Source organism: Vigna unguiculata, chromosome 6, assembly GCF_037176805.1.
Source record: "Vigna unguiculata cultivar grain cowpea cultivar isolate G323 ecotype 2 chromosome 6, ASM3717680v1, whole genome shotgun sequence".
NCBI lineage: Eukaryota > Viridiplantae > Streptophyta > Magnoliopsida > Fabales > Fabaceae > Vigna > Vigna unguiculata.
Window position 1 is genome coordinate 4,387,343 of NC_140797.1, and position 19,583 is coordinate 4,406,925.

A 19,583-nucleotide genomic window follows, 5' to 3' on the forward strand; every position below is an offset into this window, starting at 1 on the left:
GAATATAATGGGGGACAACAATACTTCTGATAATGATATTCCCTCCGTGGAATTGTCCAACAATTCATACAATACTACCAACTCCCACCATAAATACTCCACTACCCTCTATGAAAGCCTATACAACACTAATCACCACCAATAACAACCGGAAACCAAGAACCACCACCGACCACCATAAATACACCACTACCGAAACACAATAACAACACTTAAGTATTGTCGCTTCCTATAACTATTACCACAGGACGAGTTTTGTATTTTCAAAACTATGGGGTGCATGTCGAAAACATGGGGTGCAAAAAGAAACTACCTAGTTCAATATTCTGATAACAAACAATTTAGAGAAATCCTATATCTCTATAAAAAAAGGTTTGCTTTTAACTAAATTAAGAAAATAATTTACTTTTAATTTCAAAAAATAAACTTAAATAAAAATAGAAAGAAATAAACAAGTTATAGTAAAAGTGGTCTTTTAAATCAATATTAATGTAAAACAAAATAAAGAAAAGGAATGTTCAAATAATACAAATTTAAATTAGATTAAATATCCTTTCATGTCGTTGAAAATGTTTAACTCTGTCTATATAGTTCCTAAAATCGTTATCTCAAAATATGATTGATATTTAATGTAGGTTATTATGATAAAAGATGTTAATCAACGATATTAATTTGGTGACTTTAAATTAGAAAGGCCAAGGAGTAAATGGGGTATGAGAGATGGTTCCAAGACTTAAATTAGTAACTCTTCTTCACAGGTTAGACCTTAAATTAACATCTTCGTATATGACAACACATTTCATGTCACCTTAAATTAGAGTCGACATTAAGAGATTATTATTGTAAAATAGAGTGATCAAGTACCAAAGATATTCTAATAATAAAATTGGGGTAGAAGAGTAGAATAGAATTGGAAAAGTGAGATAAAAGATTTTAAATTGTATTCTGATTTGCCTCCTAGTATTAATTTGGATATCTTTCATAATAGATACTACTTCCTATTTACCAGAAAGCTTAGTTTTGATTGAACTTTGTCTTATTTTTTTTTTTTATCATGATTTTTCTTTGGTCCCCTCATCATTTTCTGTTTATTTTTTATTTTTTTTAACAATATTTATCATAGATAACAACTTTCAAAGTGTTTTAAGATGTCAGTTTGACTAAGATATCATATATATATATATATATATATATATATATATATATATATATATGAATTTTATTGACATTCGCAATAAATATCTTAAAAATCAGTACAAGCAGTTAGTAGTAATTAGATAAAAGTGTACTATTATTATAGATAAAGATTTAGTACGATTAAGAAGCATAATTTTGTACATTTTAAAATGAAAAATAACATGATCCAAAAGGAAACTAAATTTCGTCAATTTAGCACCAGTGATGTGCATACATAGTTATCTGTAAAATAAAAAGTCCTATGCAAAATGTTGTAGGTCATATTTAGAACATTGTTCCTCAAAACATTACAATTTGGAAACTTAGACTTGTAGTTCCATAAAGAGAGGGAAAACCCTCTTCTAACTGATACGAAAAGAAAAGACAGAAAAAACAGCAAAATTAGAAATTTCATTCCAATTCATGCTTGATAGATTCTACGGAGGAATTCCCAATAATAGTTCAACATGTGATCTGTAGGTGTCACTCTATCCCACTTCCCATTAACAAATATAGCATATGCATCTGCTGCATACCTGATTAAGAAAGAACCACAGTATCATCAACAACAGAAGCAATCAAAAACACACACACAATCAAGGTAATATGTAATTACTGCATATAAATAATGACCAAAAGAGTGCACACAAAAATGACTTACTTCCCAACCCCATGCAATTGAGTTACGTGAGTCCAGCTTTCGTCCAAGTATTCCTCAGATAGACGTTGTAACATTTTTGCTCTTTTGTGTTGCAAACCTAGCGTCCTTATTGTCTCTTCTATTTCATCGGTTGCAACTTCTGTGCAAGACTTTGCATCCGGACATAACTTGAAGAAGTCTAACACAATCTCTTTTGTCTACATTTTGCAGAAATAATCCATCAGTAAATATGGATATAATTTCAACATTTACGCTACGCCTAATGGTCCTTCTTAATTGAATGGAAACCTCAAATGCATGAGGTTGTTTACAACAAAGCAGCAGTTCAACTCTGCCAATAACCACTGGTTCTATTGACACAATTTTCATGGTAGAATGACAACTATGGAATGGTTTCGTCAAGAGGGATCGCCTAGGCTTTACGATTCCTAAATTTAACACATTCTCAAACAGTGCACCTACCTAATTGACGTCATGCACCATACTTAGACAAATGAGATTAAAAAAACAATGTGTACTTTGACTCTCTTATACTTTCACTAATGTTCCACCAAATAGATAGATATAAAAGCATGGTATATTGTACCTGTCTCAGGCCAAGAGTAAAACAAAGGGCTAAAATGAAAAATAAACTATGCAAAAAGTCTAAGATTACAGATGCTGTGAAATATTACGCAAATAATTCATACCTGTCTCCCAGAAGTCCGGTTGAGAAGCATACAAATGACCAACACCCTCCAAGGGTCATGAGCATGATCCTCTTGAATGAGAACAGTCTCAGACCGTGGAGGCTTCCATGTATTATCAGGAGTTTTTCTTTTGTAAGCCTCATCCCACTTCTCAGAAGCAGAAAGATTTTTTTTTAATTTCTTGGGATTAACATAAGCATTTGTGTCATTTCCATTCATTTGCAGATTATTTTCTAGATCAATATTTTCCCTGTAGTCACTCTGAGGCTCGCGCTTCTTGAGTATGAATTTACTGGTTTCAGCATCATCACAATTCTCACTCAGCTTATCCTTGACTGTTTTTTTCCTCTTATTCTTTTCCTTGGATTTAATCTTTCCATCTACAAGCAAATCATCCTCAACAAATCCAAATTCAGAGCCATAAAATCCTGAATCAGGATCAATAATCCCTCTGTTGTCACCTTGAGGCTCACGCTTCTTGAGTATGAAGTTATGGGTTTCGGTATGATCACCATTCTTTTGCCGCTTATTATCAGCATATTTCTTCTTCCTCTTTTCCTTGGATTTAATCATTCCATCCACCAAGAGCTTATCATCAACAAAACAAAGGGCTAAGTCATCCTGCTGCAGCTTATGGTCAACCACTTTCTTCTTCTTCTTCTTGTCCTTAGATTTAATGTTTCCCTCTACTAGCAGCTTATCTTCAACAAATTCAATGCCACCGCCATAACTGCACAATTCCGGACCAATCTTCTCACGCCTCTTGAGTATGAACTTACGGGTTTCAGTCTCATCATCAAGCTCTTCTTCAACTGTTTTTTTCTTCTTTTGCTTGGATTTAATCTTTCCATCGGACAGCAGCTTATCTCCAACAAATACGATTTCACATGCAGAAGAACACAAATCAGGACCACTATTTTCCTCAATGTCACCTTGATGAGGCTTACGCTTCTTCAACCTTTTCTTCTGTTCCGATTCCATCTTTTCAGTATCAAGTTCACCAACATTCCCTGCACCACCATAACAGCACAATTCAACATCAATCTTCTCCCCATTGTCACCTTGAGGTTCACACATCTTGAGTACGAATTTACTGGTTTCAGCATCATCATCCTTGACAGTTTTTTTCCTCTTATTCTTTTCCTTTAATTTAATTTTTCCATCTAACACCAAATTATCTTCAACAAATCCAATTTCAGAGCCATAAAAACGTGAATCCGGATCAATCATCTCTCTGTTGTCACCTTGAGGCTCACGCTTCTTGAGTATGAAGTTACTGGTTTCGCTATCATCACCCTTCTTCTGCAGCTTATTATCAACAAATTTCTTCTTCCTCTTTTCCTTGGATTTAATCATTCCATCCACCAAGAGTTTATCATCAACAAAGCCATGGGCAAATTCATCCTCCTGGAGCTTATGGTCAACCACTTTCTTCTTCTTCTTCTTCTTCTTCTTCTTCTTGGATTTAATGTTTCCGTCTTCTAGCAGCTTATCTTCAACAAATCCAATACCACAGCCATAACTGCACAATTCCGGGTCAATCTTCTCCCTGCTGTCGATCTGAGGATCACGCCTCTTTAGTATGAGTTTACTGGTTTTAGTCTCATCACCATTCTCCCGCTGCTCATCTTCAACTGTTTTTTTCTTCTTTTGCTTGGATTTAACCTTTCCATCTGACAGCAGCTTATCTCCAACAAATACAATTTCAGATCCAGAAGAACATAGATCAGGACCACTATTCTCCTCAATGTCAACTTGACGAGGCTTACGCTTCCTGGACCTTCTCTTCCTTTCTGATTCCATCTTTTCAGTAGCAATTTCACCTACATTCCCTTCACTACCATAACAGCACAATTCAACATCAACCTTCTCCCTATTGACACCTTGAGGCCCACACATCTTGAGTATGAATTTACTGGTTTCAGCATCATCATCCTTGACAGTTTTTTTCCTCTTATTCTTTTCCTTGGATTTAATCTTTTCATCAACCAGCAAAATATCTTTAACAAATCCAAGTTCAGAGCCATAAAAACGTGAATCTGGATCAATCATCTCTCTGTTGTCACCTTGAGGCTCACGCTTCTTGAGTATGAAGTTACTGGTTTTGGTATCACCACCATTCTTCTGCAGCTTATTATCAGCAAATTTCTTCTTCCTCTTTTCCTTGGATTTAATCATTCCATCCACCAAGTGTTTATCATCAATACAACCAAGGGCAAAGTCATCCTCCTGCAGCTTATGGTCAACCACTTTCTTCTTTTTCTTCTTCTTGTCCTTGGATTTAATGTTTCCCTCTACTAGCAGCTTATCTTCAACAAATCCAATACCACAGCCATAACTGCACAATTCTTGATCAATCTTCTCCCTGCTGTAAATGTGAGGCTCACTCCTCTTGAGTATGAATTTACTGGCTTCAGTGTCATTTGCATTTTCCTGCTGCTCATCTTCAACTGTTTTCTTCATCTTTTGCTTGGATTGAATCTTTCCATCTGACAGCAACTTATCTCCTACAAATCCAATGTCACATCCATAAGAATACAAATCAGAACCAACCTTCTCCTCGATGTCACCTTGATGAGGCTTACGTTTCTTGGACCCTCTCTTCCTTTCCGATTCGATCACATTTCGTTCTTTCTGGGCAGGCAGCGCTAAAACGCAGTTCATTGTCCTAAAATTCTCCTGAGATTACTAAAGTCAAAACAAAGTCTGGGAAAATGCAAGCATTGCTGGCCTGTGTTAACAAGAAAAGAATCTGATATGATGTTACACTGTTAACAAATGAAAAGAGAGAAATAATGAATCTGAAGAAGATTTTAAAACCTGGTAAGAAGCATAAGCTTTGCCGTTCTATTCAAAATGATCAAATGGACTCCCGCTAAAAAAAGTTGCACGACCCTTTTATGGGAAACAAGCAAACAAATTAATATTATTCCAAAAATGTAAGTGTAAGCGCAATATGCATCAAAGAATGCTTAACTAGGTCCAGGGAAAGATGTGATCATAAGTTTCTTTACTTCACTCCAGTGTTAAGCCTCTTCAGACTGTGAGGTAGGATTGGAGAGAAAGCCCAAAATGGGAGGTTTCTGCAAGTCAGGCACGACAGAGTAGTTGTTATTTAAAAGTATATATCTAAGTTGGCATTCTCCAAACAAAACCAAACACGCTGCAGAGCTAACAGATAAGGGATTACAATAAGCCAAAATCATGTAATATTGAATACCCAGAACCCAAAAGCACGCATTTCGATCAATATATCAGATAGAAATAAAGTGATGTAGAATACCCAGAACCAAAAATTTAGTTTTCAAAAAGGAAAAGGAAGTAACCTTTGGAAAAGGGTTTGTGGCGTTGTTGGAGTAAAAGGGAGCTCTTCAAGGCTGTGTGTTTCTCCATTCTGCAACTACTCATATTCTATAGAGCAACCAAGCGTCATCGTTTCCCTCCATCTACTCATAAGAAATATTTTATTGTACTTTTTGGGAATCACACTCGTAATTCCTTTTTAATAGCTTCTCGAATATTATGATTATATTTTAACAATAATATAGAAGCGCTAACATGAATTTAATATTTTCACAAACTTTATTTTTATTTACTTAATGTTTATATAAACTCGTGAACATTTTTCAGATTAGAAAATAAAAAATTTAATTACTTTATCTGTTAAGATTAACTTTGTAGTAAGATAAAAATCAAATTTTGGAAAATTTAATAAAATGTATAAATTAATTTATGTCTAAACTAATTTTAACCTAAATAATAATATTTTTTTATTTTTCTTATTATAATTAATTATAAAATTTATTGTAAGGTATATTATAATATTTTTCTCACTTTCTAATATTAGACAAATTTAATTAATTATAAAATGTTGCGTACGAAGAATAAACATAAAGTAAAATTATTACAAATTACAAAACTATAAATATAGTAACTTATATGTAAATCTTACTACTAAAATTTCGTTCGACCACCAAGATTATCTATTTTATTTTCCTTATTATAATTAATTATGTTTCAGATATAGGGATCGAACATTATTTAAAACACTAACTTAACCTCCTTCTCATATGTTATTACTGTTTGCTCTTTTTTCCTCTTGTTCGGCGTTCCTTCTCTTTCTCTCGTTGATTGTCTAGACGATCTAATCGAGATACTTGTCAATTAGGCTCTGATGCTTAAGTCAGTTCAAGTCCATTTGAGGTAAGCAATTAATGTTGTAATAAATGCGTAGTATAAGTCCTTTACCAATTTACCTTGGGCTCCTATTTATAGTTTTTTTATATGGACTCGTGATTAAGGTTTTCTTAATTGAGGCCCAATTGCTTTTTAAACTTGATTACTGACCTGTTTTACTTTAACTATAGATCTTATCTTTCTGGATTCGCCGGACTGATGTCGCCGAGCGTACGTGCTCTGACCGGTTGTGTCCTTGTGCCCAATAGTTGGATGAGAATGACAAGTCATGGCCGGTGTCGTTGACGTTCACATTAAGATCCTTCTTAATGTGATTTTCAATTACTTATTGTCCGAGTCGTCCGGCCATTGCAGGAGGCCTTCAGCCGCTTATCATTAGGGTTGTTCGGTTGTAGGGCTCCTAAAATCACTCTGGAGAAATTGCTACATCAACGAGTCACGACTTAGACTGTCTGCCTATAGCAGGCGGCCTTGAGCCGCTTATCCTTAGGTCATCCGGTTAGGGATATTAGGTAGCCCTATGGTACACAAGCCCCCCAAGCCTTAAGCGTTGATGGAAGCATAACGAAAAGGGTTTAAACGGTGACGCTCAAGAGAGTCGTAAGAATGTGATGTCTGACAAGGTTACGACGCTTCGTACCTGTCAGGTGGGAGATGAAGCGTCATGTCTCCTGAACTATCGATTGTCTCGTGATCGTGTGAATGTGGTGGTGCCACGTGTCCCCAAAATTTTCTATAAATAGCAACATTTGATCCAAGTTATTTTCGCACTTTTCTTCTTCTCTCTTCCTCTTGCACCGATCGATTTGTATATTTCAGGTAATAATGACAATCGTGAATTTGTCAAGCTCAGACGAGTCTCTTGGTCGAGATGGCGGGGGTCTTAAGGACGACGGGTCTTCGTCTTTCTCATTAACACTATCCACGATTGAGGAATTGCTCGGTAGAGAGGTGTCATCAGGTAACAGCCCACTAATGTAAATATTGATAAGGAAGTTGAGGTTGAGGTGTCGTCAACATGAGATGTTGGGGGAGCTGAAGCGATGGTTGAGGAGGTTAGCTCTGACCCCGAGAGTAAGGATAAAGGTCACGTTAAAATTGATTTTGCTAATGAAGGCAATCGGTTGGACCTTCCTCTTATCCCTGCTTACGAATGGGCACCCCATGAACCCAGAAATTACAAGACGAGGTTTCGATGAGGAAACGATTTGGTCGACTTAGTCGGTAAAACCGACTTTTTTAAGGACGGTGTTGGAAATGGTTGTCTATGTTTGAAGTTTTGCGCTAGCAACGAAAGGGTTTGTCATGGTCGAGAGGGGACCAAGTTAGATTTTTTTCTACGTTTATGCTTGCTTCTTCCAGGACCTCCTTTTGACAGTGCCTTTCAACGACTGGCAGATAGTTGTCCTAAGGGAAATCAATTGCGCTCTCACCCAAATCCACCCGAACGCCTGGGCTTCCATGCAGGCGTTCAATGTTTTATGCCGAGTGATAGGGTTGACCCCTACCATGCCTATATTTCTCTACTTTTACAAGTGTCCTCCCACTTTGACTAAGGGGTGGATTTCCTTTATTGGAGCCCTCAAGAGTCTAGTCGACCTGTTCCTCACCTTGTACAAGGGTTTCAAGACCGACTTTTTTAAGGTCTCTATTACCCGACGTGGTAGGAAATGGTTTTTTGATGAAGTCGATCGTCCCAAGTTTCCTCTTTATTGGACACAAGTGCCTCCTACCATTGATCCGTATTTTGAGAAGCTAATGACTCCTGCCGAGCGGGCTGACCTTGTTGTCCTTAAGTAGCTTCCTGACAAGCTCTCGACCAGGTCTTTGATTTGACATCTACTCTCGAAGGATTTATCCAAAGCAGTTTATGGTTGGTGGTTCTGAGCCGAACGGTTATCTTTGAATAATATGAACTTATCTAATTTTTTTGTTTTCTTTCAGATACGATGTTTCATCTAGCTCCGCTTAATGCTAAAACAATGGAAAGGGTGAAGGCGCATTGGAAGTTCGTTAGGTCTTCAAGTATGCCTCCACGTCCGCCGATCCGACCACCTCCTCTAATCAACGAGCCAATTTTAGAGCCAGATGCTCTGACTGGTGCCTCCCATGTAGGCACCCCTTAGACCCCAAGTTCTCAACATTCCTCCCTTTATGATGGTTCCTACTGCTGAATGAGCTTCAGCCAAAAAGGATCTGGCTATCGCTCGTGAGGAGGTGAAGGAGATTAAGGTCTCTGTTGTCGACTTGTCGAAGTGGTTCAACCAGTTGAACTTAATCAAATCAGAGCATGCTAAGTGTGCCACGAAGCTGAAGGAGGGAACTGATCGACTAAAGGAGGCAACCAATCAACTAAAAGAGGTAACCAATCAACTAAAAGAGGAGCAAGATCGGGGGAGGAATGCTGTTGACGATATTCGTAAGCTGCAACAACGTTTCGATGACCTCTCTCTCGAGTATCTCTCAATGAAGCAATCGATTGAGACTTGGGAGAAGAAATGCCAAGAGTTGGAATTCGAGTTGTTGATCGTTGACGATCAAGTTTTCGCGCAACATAAACTTGGGTTCTAGAAGGCTCTTAATCAGGCGGCCCATTTCTAAAGGATTCTGATCGACCAACCTGGCACCTTCGATTTCAAGTTTGATGTGGTCGACGGGAAATTACTGAATGTTTATGATGCCCCTAACCCCGAGCCTACTGAGTCGAACGTCCTTGCCTCTCCTTATTCTGTTCTAAGAAATGTAGACCCTTGAGTTGTAACATTTTAGTTTCTTTCTTGTTAGGTTTTTTGTTTTGATGTAATATTTTGCTACAACCGATTGGGTCTGATCAGCCATTCGATGGATCGCACTCGATCAACTTTCAGACATCTATTTTAATATAATTTCTTTTCGTTCTAATTTCACGTTTATTTGCGCATACTGACAAGGCCGATTGTTTGCCCTAACGCAAGAATTCATTTCGTTCAGTCGAATCGTTTAGATAACTTTGCTTGATCATATTTGAAAATGGGTATTTAATTCGATTAGGATACTTAAGTCATTGCATTGTATAGGGGTACTAAGTTCTGCAGGTCGCTCGAGACCTTAATATTTTAATTGACTTAAGTTCGTATAAAATTGTGTGTGCTCTTAGGCATTTTGGATTTTAAGTGTATAAACTCCGATAGAACCTGCGTTCAGTCGCTTGGGTCTATAAGTTAAGATAAGTCCCGTGGGGATGCACATTTTGACCACTTGGGTCAGTGCTTTTCGACCGGGGCTTTCAATGAAGCTCACCCTTTAATCAAATAGGCTTTTCGATCTGATGGGTCCCGTAGAGACCCCAAGCCTGACCGATCGGTTTGAATAGCTTTGTAACATCCCTAAGGAATATTACTGATATTAAATAAATAAAATTTGAAAGTACAATAAATGCCGCATTGAATATAAACTATTTTCCAAACACGGGAAATTTAAAACTTTAATAAATATAATCATAACCTAGGAGTCCATAATTCGTAAAACCGAAATAAAAGTCAAAGACTCCCTAAAGAGATTACATAATTCTCTCAAAACTAAAAATGTAAACATCTATATCCATATACAAAAAGGGCTCCGAGTCTAAGTATGTGCTGACCCACCTTTCACCCGACCATGACCCCATAGTCCTTCATGAGTCATATGCATGAAAATTGGGACCACAACCACTATGCCAATTCACATTTTGTGATATACACAATCAACATAATTTTACATTTCAAATTCCACACTCTTACAATAAAAAATTTAATTACTTTATCTGTTAAGATTAACTTTTTAGTAAGATAAAAATCAAATTTTGGAAAATTTAATAAAAAGTATAAATTAATTTATGTCTAAACTAATTTTAACCTAAATAATAATAATTTTTTTATTTTTCTTATTACAATTAATTATAAAATTTCTTGTAAGGTATATTATAATATTTTTCTCACTTTCTAATATTAGACAAATTTAATTAATTATAAAACGTTGCGTACGAAGAATAAAACATAAAGTAAAATTATTACAAAACTATAAATATAGTAACTTATATGTAAATATTACTATTAAAATTTCATTCGATCACCAAGAATATCTATTTTATTTTTCTTATTATAATTAATTATGTTTCAGATATAAGGATTGAACACTAACTTAATTTCTTTCTCATATGTTATCATTTGCTCTTTTTTCCTCTTGTTCAGCGTTCCTTCTCTTTTCCTTTTCTTTCTCTCGTTGATTGTCTAGACGATTCGATCGGGATACTTGTCAATTAGGCTCTGATGCTTAAGTCAGTTCAAGTCCGTTCAGGGTAAGTAATTAATGTTGTAATAAATGCGTAATATAAGTCCTTACCAATTTACCTTGGTCTCCTATTTATAGTTTTTATATGAGCCAGTGATTAAGGTTTTCTTAATTGAGGTCCAGATGCTTTTTAAACTTGATTACTAACCTGTTTGACTTTAACTACGGATCTGATCTTTCTGGATCCGCCCGACTGATGCCACCGAGTGTACGTGCTCCGACCGGGTGTGTCCTTGTGCCTAAATAGTTGGATGAGAATGACAAGTCATGGTCGGTGTTGTCGATGTTCACATTAAGAAGGATCTCAATGTGATTTTCAATTACTTATTGCCCGAGTTGTCCGGCTGTTGTAGGAGGCCTTCAGTCGCTTATCATTGGGGTCGTTCGGTTGTGGGGCTCCTAAAATCACTTCGGAGAAATTACCACATCAACGAGTCATGACTTAGACCATCCACCTATAGCGGGCTGTAAGACACGAGAAAATTAAATAGTTAATTAAATAATTATATAATTAATGCGGGTAATGGAAGCCTGTAAGGCATTTAATGTGGAGTGCTATGACATGGAAAATTACTAGCTCAAGTGGTTGGGAGTATTTTAATTGTGTGAAAGGACTTGGGTTCTAGTCCTATGTACGCTATTTGTGTATTATTTTAATCTGTGCATTATTTTGTTGACTTATTTGAATATGAGACATGATAATGTAATCCTAAAATTATAGGAATTATCATGAATGTGAATTGGTTGAATTGGTTGTGCACTTGACTTACTAATTGATGGTTTGTGGGTTCAACCCTTGTTGAGAACTAATTAAACTCTCTTTTTGCCAAATTTTCTTCTTTTTTTTCCATGAAGATGAAGGGGTAGAAAAACCCTACTGCAATAGTGGCAGCCAAGAGAGATAGACAATAGTCTTAATGGACCTTGAATAGCCATTAAGCTCCTAATTACTTCCAAAATTCGTTTTGGACCATTAACCCTAATTATGAGCCAATTTTGAGTCATTGAATGGGAAAGAATAGGGAAAAAGGGAGTTATTCAGAGAAATCATTGGTGTTTTGGGAGAGGGACAACTGCGTTCTTGAGAAAATAGCAAAGAGAGGCACTTGGACATCGTAAAACAAAGGTTAGAGGACCAATTGGAGTGCAAATTCCAGGTAAGGGGAGTTGTTTTATTATTATTTTGATTCGTGAATAATGTACTGTGATTTGTATGGCTAAATTTTATGAATCCCATACTGAATTACGTTGTTTCTTGCAAAATTCGGGGTTTTCGCCCAGAAACTGCCTGGCGGCACCTTCATGCCTGCCAGGCGGCACATCATTTTTACCTAAATTCTGGATTTTATCATGAACTGCCTGGCGACGAGACAAAACAGCCAGGTGATGCGTGGGTATTGTCACTATTTGGTTGCATTTTTGTATATTTCTTTATGTGCTGACCCTTCCCTATATGCCTGTATCTGTGGGATTGCAAAATACCATAATAATCATATTGACTGTGTGAGTTTGAGTTACCATTAAGGGTGAAGTTATGGTGAATTGTAATTCAGAATAAGAAAGGTAATGAATGTTGTGTTATTGGTATTGAATGTTGCATATAGGAATCATGTGGTGAGTAATGTGTACAATGATTAGGCGTGGAATTGACAAGGGGTGAGGGATTTTTTTTTGTTTTGATAAAATGAGAGTCCAGATAGTATTCTGGGAAAATTGCGTTCACTGTGAATGCAGAAGCGCGTGTAGTTTTGGCCAGGTTTTGATACGCCGCCTGGCTGCCAGCAAGGAGGCCGCCAGGCGATGACGATGGATAGGCCCAATATAATGCAGTGATGATCTTAGTTGCGAGGGAGAGAGAGAGAGAGTTTCGGTAATTTAAAAGCAATTGGGCAACTGGTGATTTAAAATGGGAAGACGAATGTACAAAGGTAAGCCTAGGAGTAGATTTTAAGGAATATAATGGTACATGTGTGCTAAGGCATGATTGGAATTTAAGTGTGAATGATGTCAGTAAATAAATAGCGTATCACTATGAGGGATAGGTACAGGGAAAGATGTGTTAGGTTGGAGTACTTTTGATGAGGTATAACATGGATGCATTAGTGGCTAAGTAAGAGTCATACTAAGTGGAGGCTTAAGTGGAGGCTCAAGTGGAAAGCATTTGAAATTAGGTTATGCTAAGGTTGCAATAGAAATAACAGTCATATATTTAGAAGTATTTGGGTTGTGTGGTAATGTCATTCAGTGGATGCAAATTTGTGGATAATAATAGCATGGTTGGAAAATCCTAATTCATGACTAGAATAAACTATGATCTTGAATTATAGGTAAAGGATGAGGTGGAGTAAGGGATTCGTTTATGCTATAACTTGGTTAAGTTATATTGCGCTATTTGGTGGTAGGTAAATCATCTAGTTTGAAAGGGTGGAGTGGTGAGCATGAGTTATAGGTAGCCAAATTATATTGGAGTGTATGATTACTGGAATTAGGTGCTATTATAAGAGGGAGTTGTTCCTGTTGGAGACTAATCAGGTTGAAAAGCATACAAGTCGAGGATGCCAAAAACCAGCAGAAGTATACTACTGGTGCGGCGCCTGACGACCTGCTGATGTCCACTAGGCGGTAGAACCTCCAGGGAAGTCCCTGAACCGATTGGCGCCTAACGGTGAGGTATGGTCCGCCAGACGGAAGACCTCTAATAGTGGCTCTGAATTGACCTAGCGCTTGGCGGTAGAGGTGTTCCGCCAGGCGGTCTGCGTTGGTTTTGCCTAGCGGCGTTTAGGAAGCGCAAGGTGGTGACACCGCAGTATGGACTTGTGTGAGTTGCGTTTGAGCAAGGATGTTGTACTTGGATCAGGGGATGTTGTGCCATGAGCGGGTAGGTTCATGGATGGTGGTGAACATGTGATGATATGAGCGGGTATGTTCATATCTAGTTACTCTCGTGTGAGGATACGCGCGAGGTAGGTTCGTATGTTCCGTGCTCACACTTGAGAGATGCTGCGTGCGGGGAGGTACGTAGCTGGTGGATCACATGTGTTGGACTATAGGCGAGCAGGTCCATAAAGCAGAACTACGAGTGGGGAGGTTTGTAGAGTAGGACTACAAGCGAGGAGGTTCGTAGAGGCAGGACTACAAGCAGGCAGATTCGTGTGAGCATCATATTCCTTAGTCCAAGGCTAATGAATTGTGTGATTTGAAGGCTGAAAAGCCTTGGGGTTAAGGTCTTGGCCAAGAACTAAGTAGATTGAATAAGATGGGTGTATTACTTATCTTGTGTTATTATATATGTTATTTTTATTTTTATCAGCTCACCTTTTCTGTTTGTGTTTGGCGATGATCGTGTTATTCGTTACACGAGAGCAGATGATGATACAGGTGATGCTGAGGATGCTCGGGCGACGGAGTGAGGGATAACTGGGATTATAACTAGGAATTTTATTATGTGTTCATTTATGATTATGGATTTTGAAAATTGTAATATTTTCAATACTACTATTGTATAAATTTTGGCACATTGTTTAAACATTTTAAATTTTTCCCGCATTTGGGAATAATAATATCTCGTCGACTAAATTTCATTTTATATTTTATTTATTTAATTAGTAAGGGATGTTACATTTGGTATCAGAGCAAACGTTTTGAATTTTTGGGAATTTTGGGAGTGAGTTGACCGCTTCTTGTCTGTGAATTTTGTTGTGTGTTATTGATTGTTAGCAACTAATAGTCTTTAATTTAATTTTTAGATGTTTAATGTTAACACCTGAACAATGTGGCGTGCACAGGCAATGGAAAATAAGAGACGTCAGAATACCGTAGGGGTTGACGAGATTGCTAATGCGATCCATAGGATGGTGGATGCGATGCAGCTGTGGCAGCGCAACCGAGAGCCATGATCCCACCGGTCAAACCTGTGACAATGGAGGATTTTATGCGTCATAAGTCCGCAAAGTTCACTGGGAAAGCCACCCCAGACGAGGCAGACGCATGGCTTCAAGAATGCGAGAAGATATTCAGAGTGATAGAGTGCACCGAGGCGCAGAAACTTACCTTTGCCACCTTTCTATTGGTGACCGAGGTAGAGTACTGGTGGATGGGGATGCAGCAGCAAATGCAGACTCGAGAGGAGGTGACATGGACCAACTTCAGGAGGAGGTTCCTAGAGAAGTACTTTCTGGATAACGCTAAACATGAGCGCGAGGCCGAGTTCCTCACCTTGCAGCAGGGGAACTTATCAGTGTAGGCCTATATGGAGAGGTTCGAGTACCTTGGGAGATTCTACTCGTAGGAAGTCACCGAGGAGTGGCGTTGTCGGAAGTTCGAAGGCGGTTTGAAACATGATCTGTGACGGTTCATAGTGCCTCTACGAGTTAGAGAATTTCGAGTTTTGGTCGAGCAAGCCAAAAGTGTGGAACAACTTGAGATGGGTCCTAGTCGGGTCAGCCGACCTCAGAAGAATAGTGTATAGGGCAGACAACAGAATAAGCCCTACAGCCGACCTACATCATCATCACAGAAGTTAAGATGCTATAACTACGGAGGAGAGCATCTAAGGAGGGACTACACTAAACCAATTGGTAGTGGAGGGAGCAGTGTTGCCACACGTAAATGCTATGCATGTGACCAGCCTGGACATTTTGCTAACAAATGTCCAAATAAGAAGACCACTCCAGTATCGCGATCTCAGCCACCTTCCTCTAATAGACCGAGAGCAGCAGGCCGGGTATTTGCCATGACCAGCATAGAGGCCACTCGGTCAGGTAACCTCATTCTTGATTATTGCTTATTGTATGCTAACAGTGTGTTAGTGTTGTTTGACTCAGGAGCTTCACACTCCTTCATATCTGATGAGATGCCTCGAGCCAAAGGACCTACAACAAGAGCTATGGCTAGGAGAATACAAGAGGAATGGGCCTTAAATGCGCATGCAAGGCCCAACATGAACTTCACAAGGGGCCAAGGAAGATGTGAAAACCTAGCCTAGGACACTTTGCTTATAAATACTAGATTAGGATTTTATTTTGGGCTTTGTATTTTGGGCCCAGTAGAATAGGGTTTTCTTTGGGCCATGTATTGGGCCTTAGAGGAAATTGGGATTTAGAAGTAATTTTGGACCGAAAAGAGGAATTGGGCCAAATGGGCCAAGAGTAGTGTGTCTACTCTAGAAAAGCCTAGAAGCTTCTCAAACTTGATCTCCAAGGATGAGAGTTAGCTTCCCATGGCAAGACAAGTGTGACTTGCTTTGGTGGCAAGTCACACCTCCCATATGCTCCTTTTTGGCTCCAAAATTCAACTTTCTAGACTCCTTTTTCCCTCCACTTTTTGGAGACTCCTTGGTCTCATTTTAGCCTATAAATAGAAGGCTTAGGAGATGTATTTTTCAGCTTGAAATTGAGTAATGAATTGCTGTCCAAATTTGTGCACAAATCTCTTTTGAGCTCACCTTAGAGTAAACTCTTCTCTACTTTACTCTAGTCTTCTTCCTTAGGAGTTGGCCTCACCTATCTTAAGAATTCTTTCACCTACACCAAACCAAACACCTTAAGCTTCTTTCCTTCACGCTTCTGCATCAATAACCATCCATGGAGCCTCCATTCTTCATGCAAGCTTCAATGGAGACAAGAAGAAGCCATCATGTGGTATCATGAGCCTTAGTTGCTCTTGGTTTTAGTGAGTTAAGTGCTTCTTCTCCATTTTTCTTTCAATTCCGTGTTGTTCATCACTTCTTCTACTTGTCTTGCTGTTTTTGTTCCTTTTATTTTGAGTATGCATGTCTTTTTACTTTGGTTCATCTTCATTTGCTTCATCTTGAACCATCCTTGTGTGTTTTAGGTGTTCTATTTGGTTTCTACCGTTTACTTTTCATTTTAATTGAGTATTTGTTGTTTTTGTTCAGTTAATTCTCTTGTTCTTGAGTTTATTTTGATTTTATGATCCATATGTTTTGTCTAGAGTCATGTTTAGTCCATATATGTCATTAATTTCTTGTTTAGCTTTTAATTTACTTTGAATTTTTTGGTGATGTGCTGTTGAATTCTGTTTTAGATTTGAGTGCAGTTTTTAATCTTTAAAAATTAACATTCTCTTCTTTCTTTGAGCCTTGGAAATGAACCTTCACATCTAGATAACCTTAGTTATCGTAATGTCCAGTGGGAATTTTCCTTGTGCTTGCTTAAAATCACCATAAACCACATTAAATTTCCTTTCAATTAATTGTGCTTTGGTGCTTTTTCATTTCTGTTTTTGAGTTTAGATTGCTATTTAGATCTTAGCAATGTCTTAGAGAGTCAATTTCCATTGTGTTTCATTGAGTTTCATGATCTTCTTTTGATTCCTTTAAGTTTCCTTCTCCTTTGTGTTTTTTGTTTCCATTAAAATGCAAATGATCAAGCATAGTGTGGTGGTGATTCTGATTTGTGGTGGAAACTAGCTGCTATAAGAGCTATAAAAAGAAAGAAAAAGAGCACAAAAAGAATACAAGCAAGTGCCAAAAATAATCAAAAGAAAAGATCAAAAGAAAGTGGCAAAAGAAGTACACTAGAATCACTACCATCACTTGAGTTTGAGAGCATTATTTTGTTGTATTTTACTACTGTTCCAGTTTCTGTCTGACTGCACACTGTTTGTATTTGATTTATCATAAAACATTGGCCGGTGCAAATCCAAATCTATTTTTTTCCTTTTTTAGCTAAGACATAGACGAAAAAGTGAAAAAAAGAATCATTGAAAAATGTTGAGAAATGAAAAAATGAAAAATAGCTAAAGAAGAGGCCTGAATTCACGTTTTTGGACTGGCAGTCAGTGTAAAATCAAATTTTAGTGCAATTTTCTAGCTTATTTTGGTTGTTTTTCATCCATTCTAGTGCCATTCATTAGGTAATTCATTTTAGTGTTTATCTTGTTTCTTTACCTTATTTCTAGTTTGTCATTTCTTTGGTAATCCTTTGAGTTTGTCATGGCATTATTCACTTTTGGTTTAGCAATTATAATTTTGTGCTTTTCTTGCTTTATTTCTTTACCTCTTTTGGTTTGGTTTCTATATTTGGTGCATACTTCTTTTTGGAGGTGATCTATTTTTCCTAAGGTAGCATCCTAGGAGGAGGAGTACCTAGTCCCGAAAGAGAATCCTCTTTGGTGAGATCAAGAGGAAGTGCAAGAGTGAAACACTTGTGAGGACCAAGCCAAGAAGACAAAGCCAAAAAGACCTTTTACATTTTGTGCTCTTTGATCGTATTCAAATTGAGTTGTAAAATTGTAATGCTTTCCTTCTTGTGTTCATGGCCTAGTTAGGTGTCTTGGGGGAGTCTTAGGTACTCAATCCCATCTCCTAACTAGAACCTCTTCTATACATTAGTGAAGCGCTTTTAGTGGTGAAGTTTGAAGGTTCCAAGTGCCTTCTACTTCTACCAAAACTTAGGTCGCATATAGCTTCTAATCTTTCTTGTTTTTAATTTTCTTGTTTGATAGTTTAGTGTGTGTCAACTTAGTCTTTGAATTAATTTCATTTAAGAAGTGTTGTACAAAAGTTTCAAGTTCCCTTGGCTAGGAAAGACTTGGTATGTAAGCAATCCAAGTGATTAACCTCTCTTTCCTGGAGGAGAACTAAAAGCTTTTAATATCTACTTCTTCTTTGAAATTTTCTTTTAAAGACCAAAGTCTTCTAAAATCTAAAAAAAAAATGTCTCAACCTCCTTCTCAATGTATGGGTGCTTCAAATGAAGAAGAAATAAGTTTGAAACAAATTGCCTTTGATTTAAGAGCACTACTACGTTGGAAGGAAGATGAAATAATTGCAAGGGAAAGGGAAAAACAAGAAAGAGATAGGTTTCATCAACTTTTAGATGAAGAGAGGAGGGGAACAAGAAATATGGAAAGGTTGCATGAGAGGATGAGTAATAGGAGTCAACACTTGTACTCCCACACTCCAACACTACTCACACACTATGAAGAAGAAGATAGTAGACTAGTTGACAACTTCTATCAACCTCCTCCTCCTCCTCTAAGAAGAGAAAGAAGAGAGCCTATTGAACCAAGAGCCATTAGAATAGACCTCCCTCACTTTTATGGGAAATATGATGTTGAAGCTTATCTTGATTGGGAAATGAAGGTTGAGCAACTCTTTGCTTGTCATCAAATAAGTGAGGAGAGGAAAGTACCCTTAGCTACCCTTAGCTTCCAGGACAATGCTATGTATTGGTGGACTGCCCTCGAAAGAGATAGGAGAATCAATCAAAGTCCCGAGATCAAATATTGGAATGACCTCAAAGGAGCCCTTAGGAGAAGACATATTCCCTCCTACTATCATAGAGAGCTAATGGATAAGCTCCAAAGACTCCATCAAAATAAAATGAAAGTGGAAGAATATAGACAAAAGATGGAGTTATATATGATGAGGACTGGGATTAGGGGGTCCGAGGATACCACCATTGCAAGGTTTCTTAGTGGCTTAAGTCTTGAGATAAGAGATACAGTAGAATTGTTGCCCTACCAAGACTTAAATGACTTGGTTCAACTTTGCATAAAGGTGGAGCAACAAATTCTAAGGAAAAATT

The 19,583-nt window shown here is 37.7% G+C and overlaps 1 protein-coding gene across 3 annotated transcripts; it reads right to left on the minus strand.

The window, feature by feature from the left end:
* Positions 1 to 1,359: 1,359 nt before the first annotated feature.
* Positions 1,360 to 6,010, minus strand: LOC114188699 (uncharacterized). Of its 3 annotated transcripts, XM_085674390.1 has the most exons (7): positions 5,853 to 6,010; positions 5,504 to 5,609; positions 5,347 to 5,421; positions 5,112 to 5,257; positions 2,527 to 5,033; positions 1,838 to 2,034; positions 1,360 to 1,712 (listed from the first exon to the last, which is right to left on the minus strand). In XM_085674390.1, exons 4-7 carry the CDS (start codon positions 5,188 to 5,190, stop codon positions 1,598 to 1,600), a joined length of 2,898 nt encoding a protein of 965 aa, XP_085530516.1. In that variant the 5' UTR covers positions 5,191 to 5,257; positions 5,347 to 5,421; positions 5,504 to 5,609; positions 5,853 to 6,010; the 3' UTR covers positions 1,360 to 1,597. The 3 variants fall into 3 exon arrangements, with proteins under 3 accessions (XP_085530516.1, XP_085530515.1, XP_027933100.2); XM_085674389.1 differs by having other exon boundaries at positions 2,527 to 5,257; XM_028077299.2 differs by having other exon boundaries at positions 2,527 to 5,257; positions 5,347 to 5,609.
* Between the last annotated feature and the right edge of the window lie 13,573 nt (positions 6,011 to 19,583).

What these genes read in the sequence shown, in the direction of transcription:
- LOC114188699 (XM_085674389.1), bottom strand. Translation starts at nt 5,190, where the DNA reads ATGAACTGCGTTTTAGCGCTGCCTGCCCAGAAAGAACGAAATGTGATC. An exon ending in ACCGGACTTCTGGGAGACAG is followed by an intron (nt 2,035 to 2,526) that starts GTATGAATTATT and finishes TGCAAAATGTAG; the next exon opens with ACAAAAGAGATTGTGTTAGA. An exon ending in CAATTGCATGGGGTTGGGAA is followed by an intron (nt 1,713 to 1,837) that starts GTAAGTCATTTT and finishes TTTCTTAATCAG; the next exon opens with GTATGCAGCAGATGCATATG.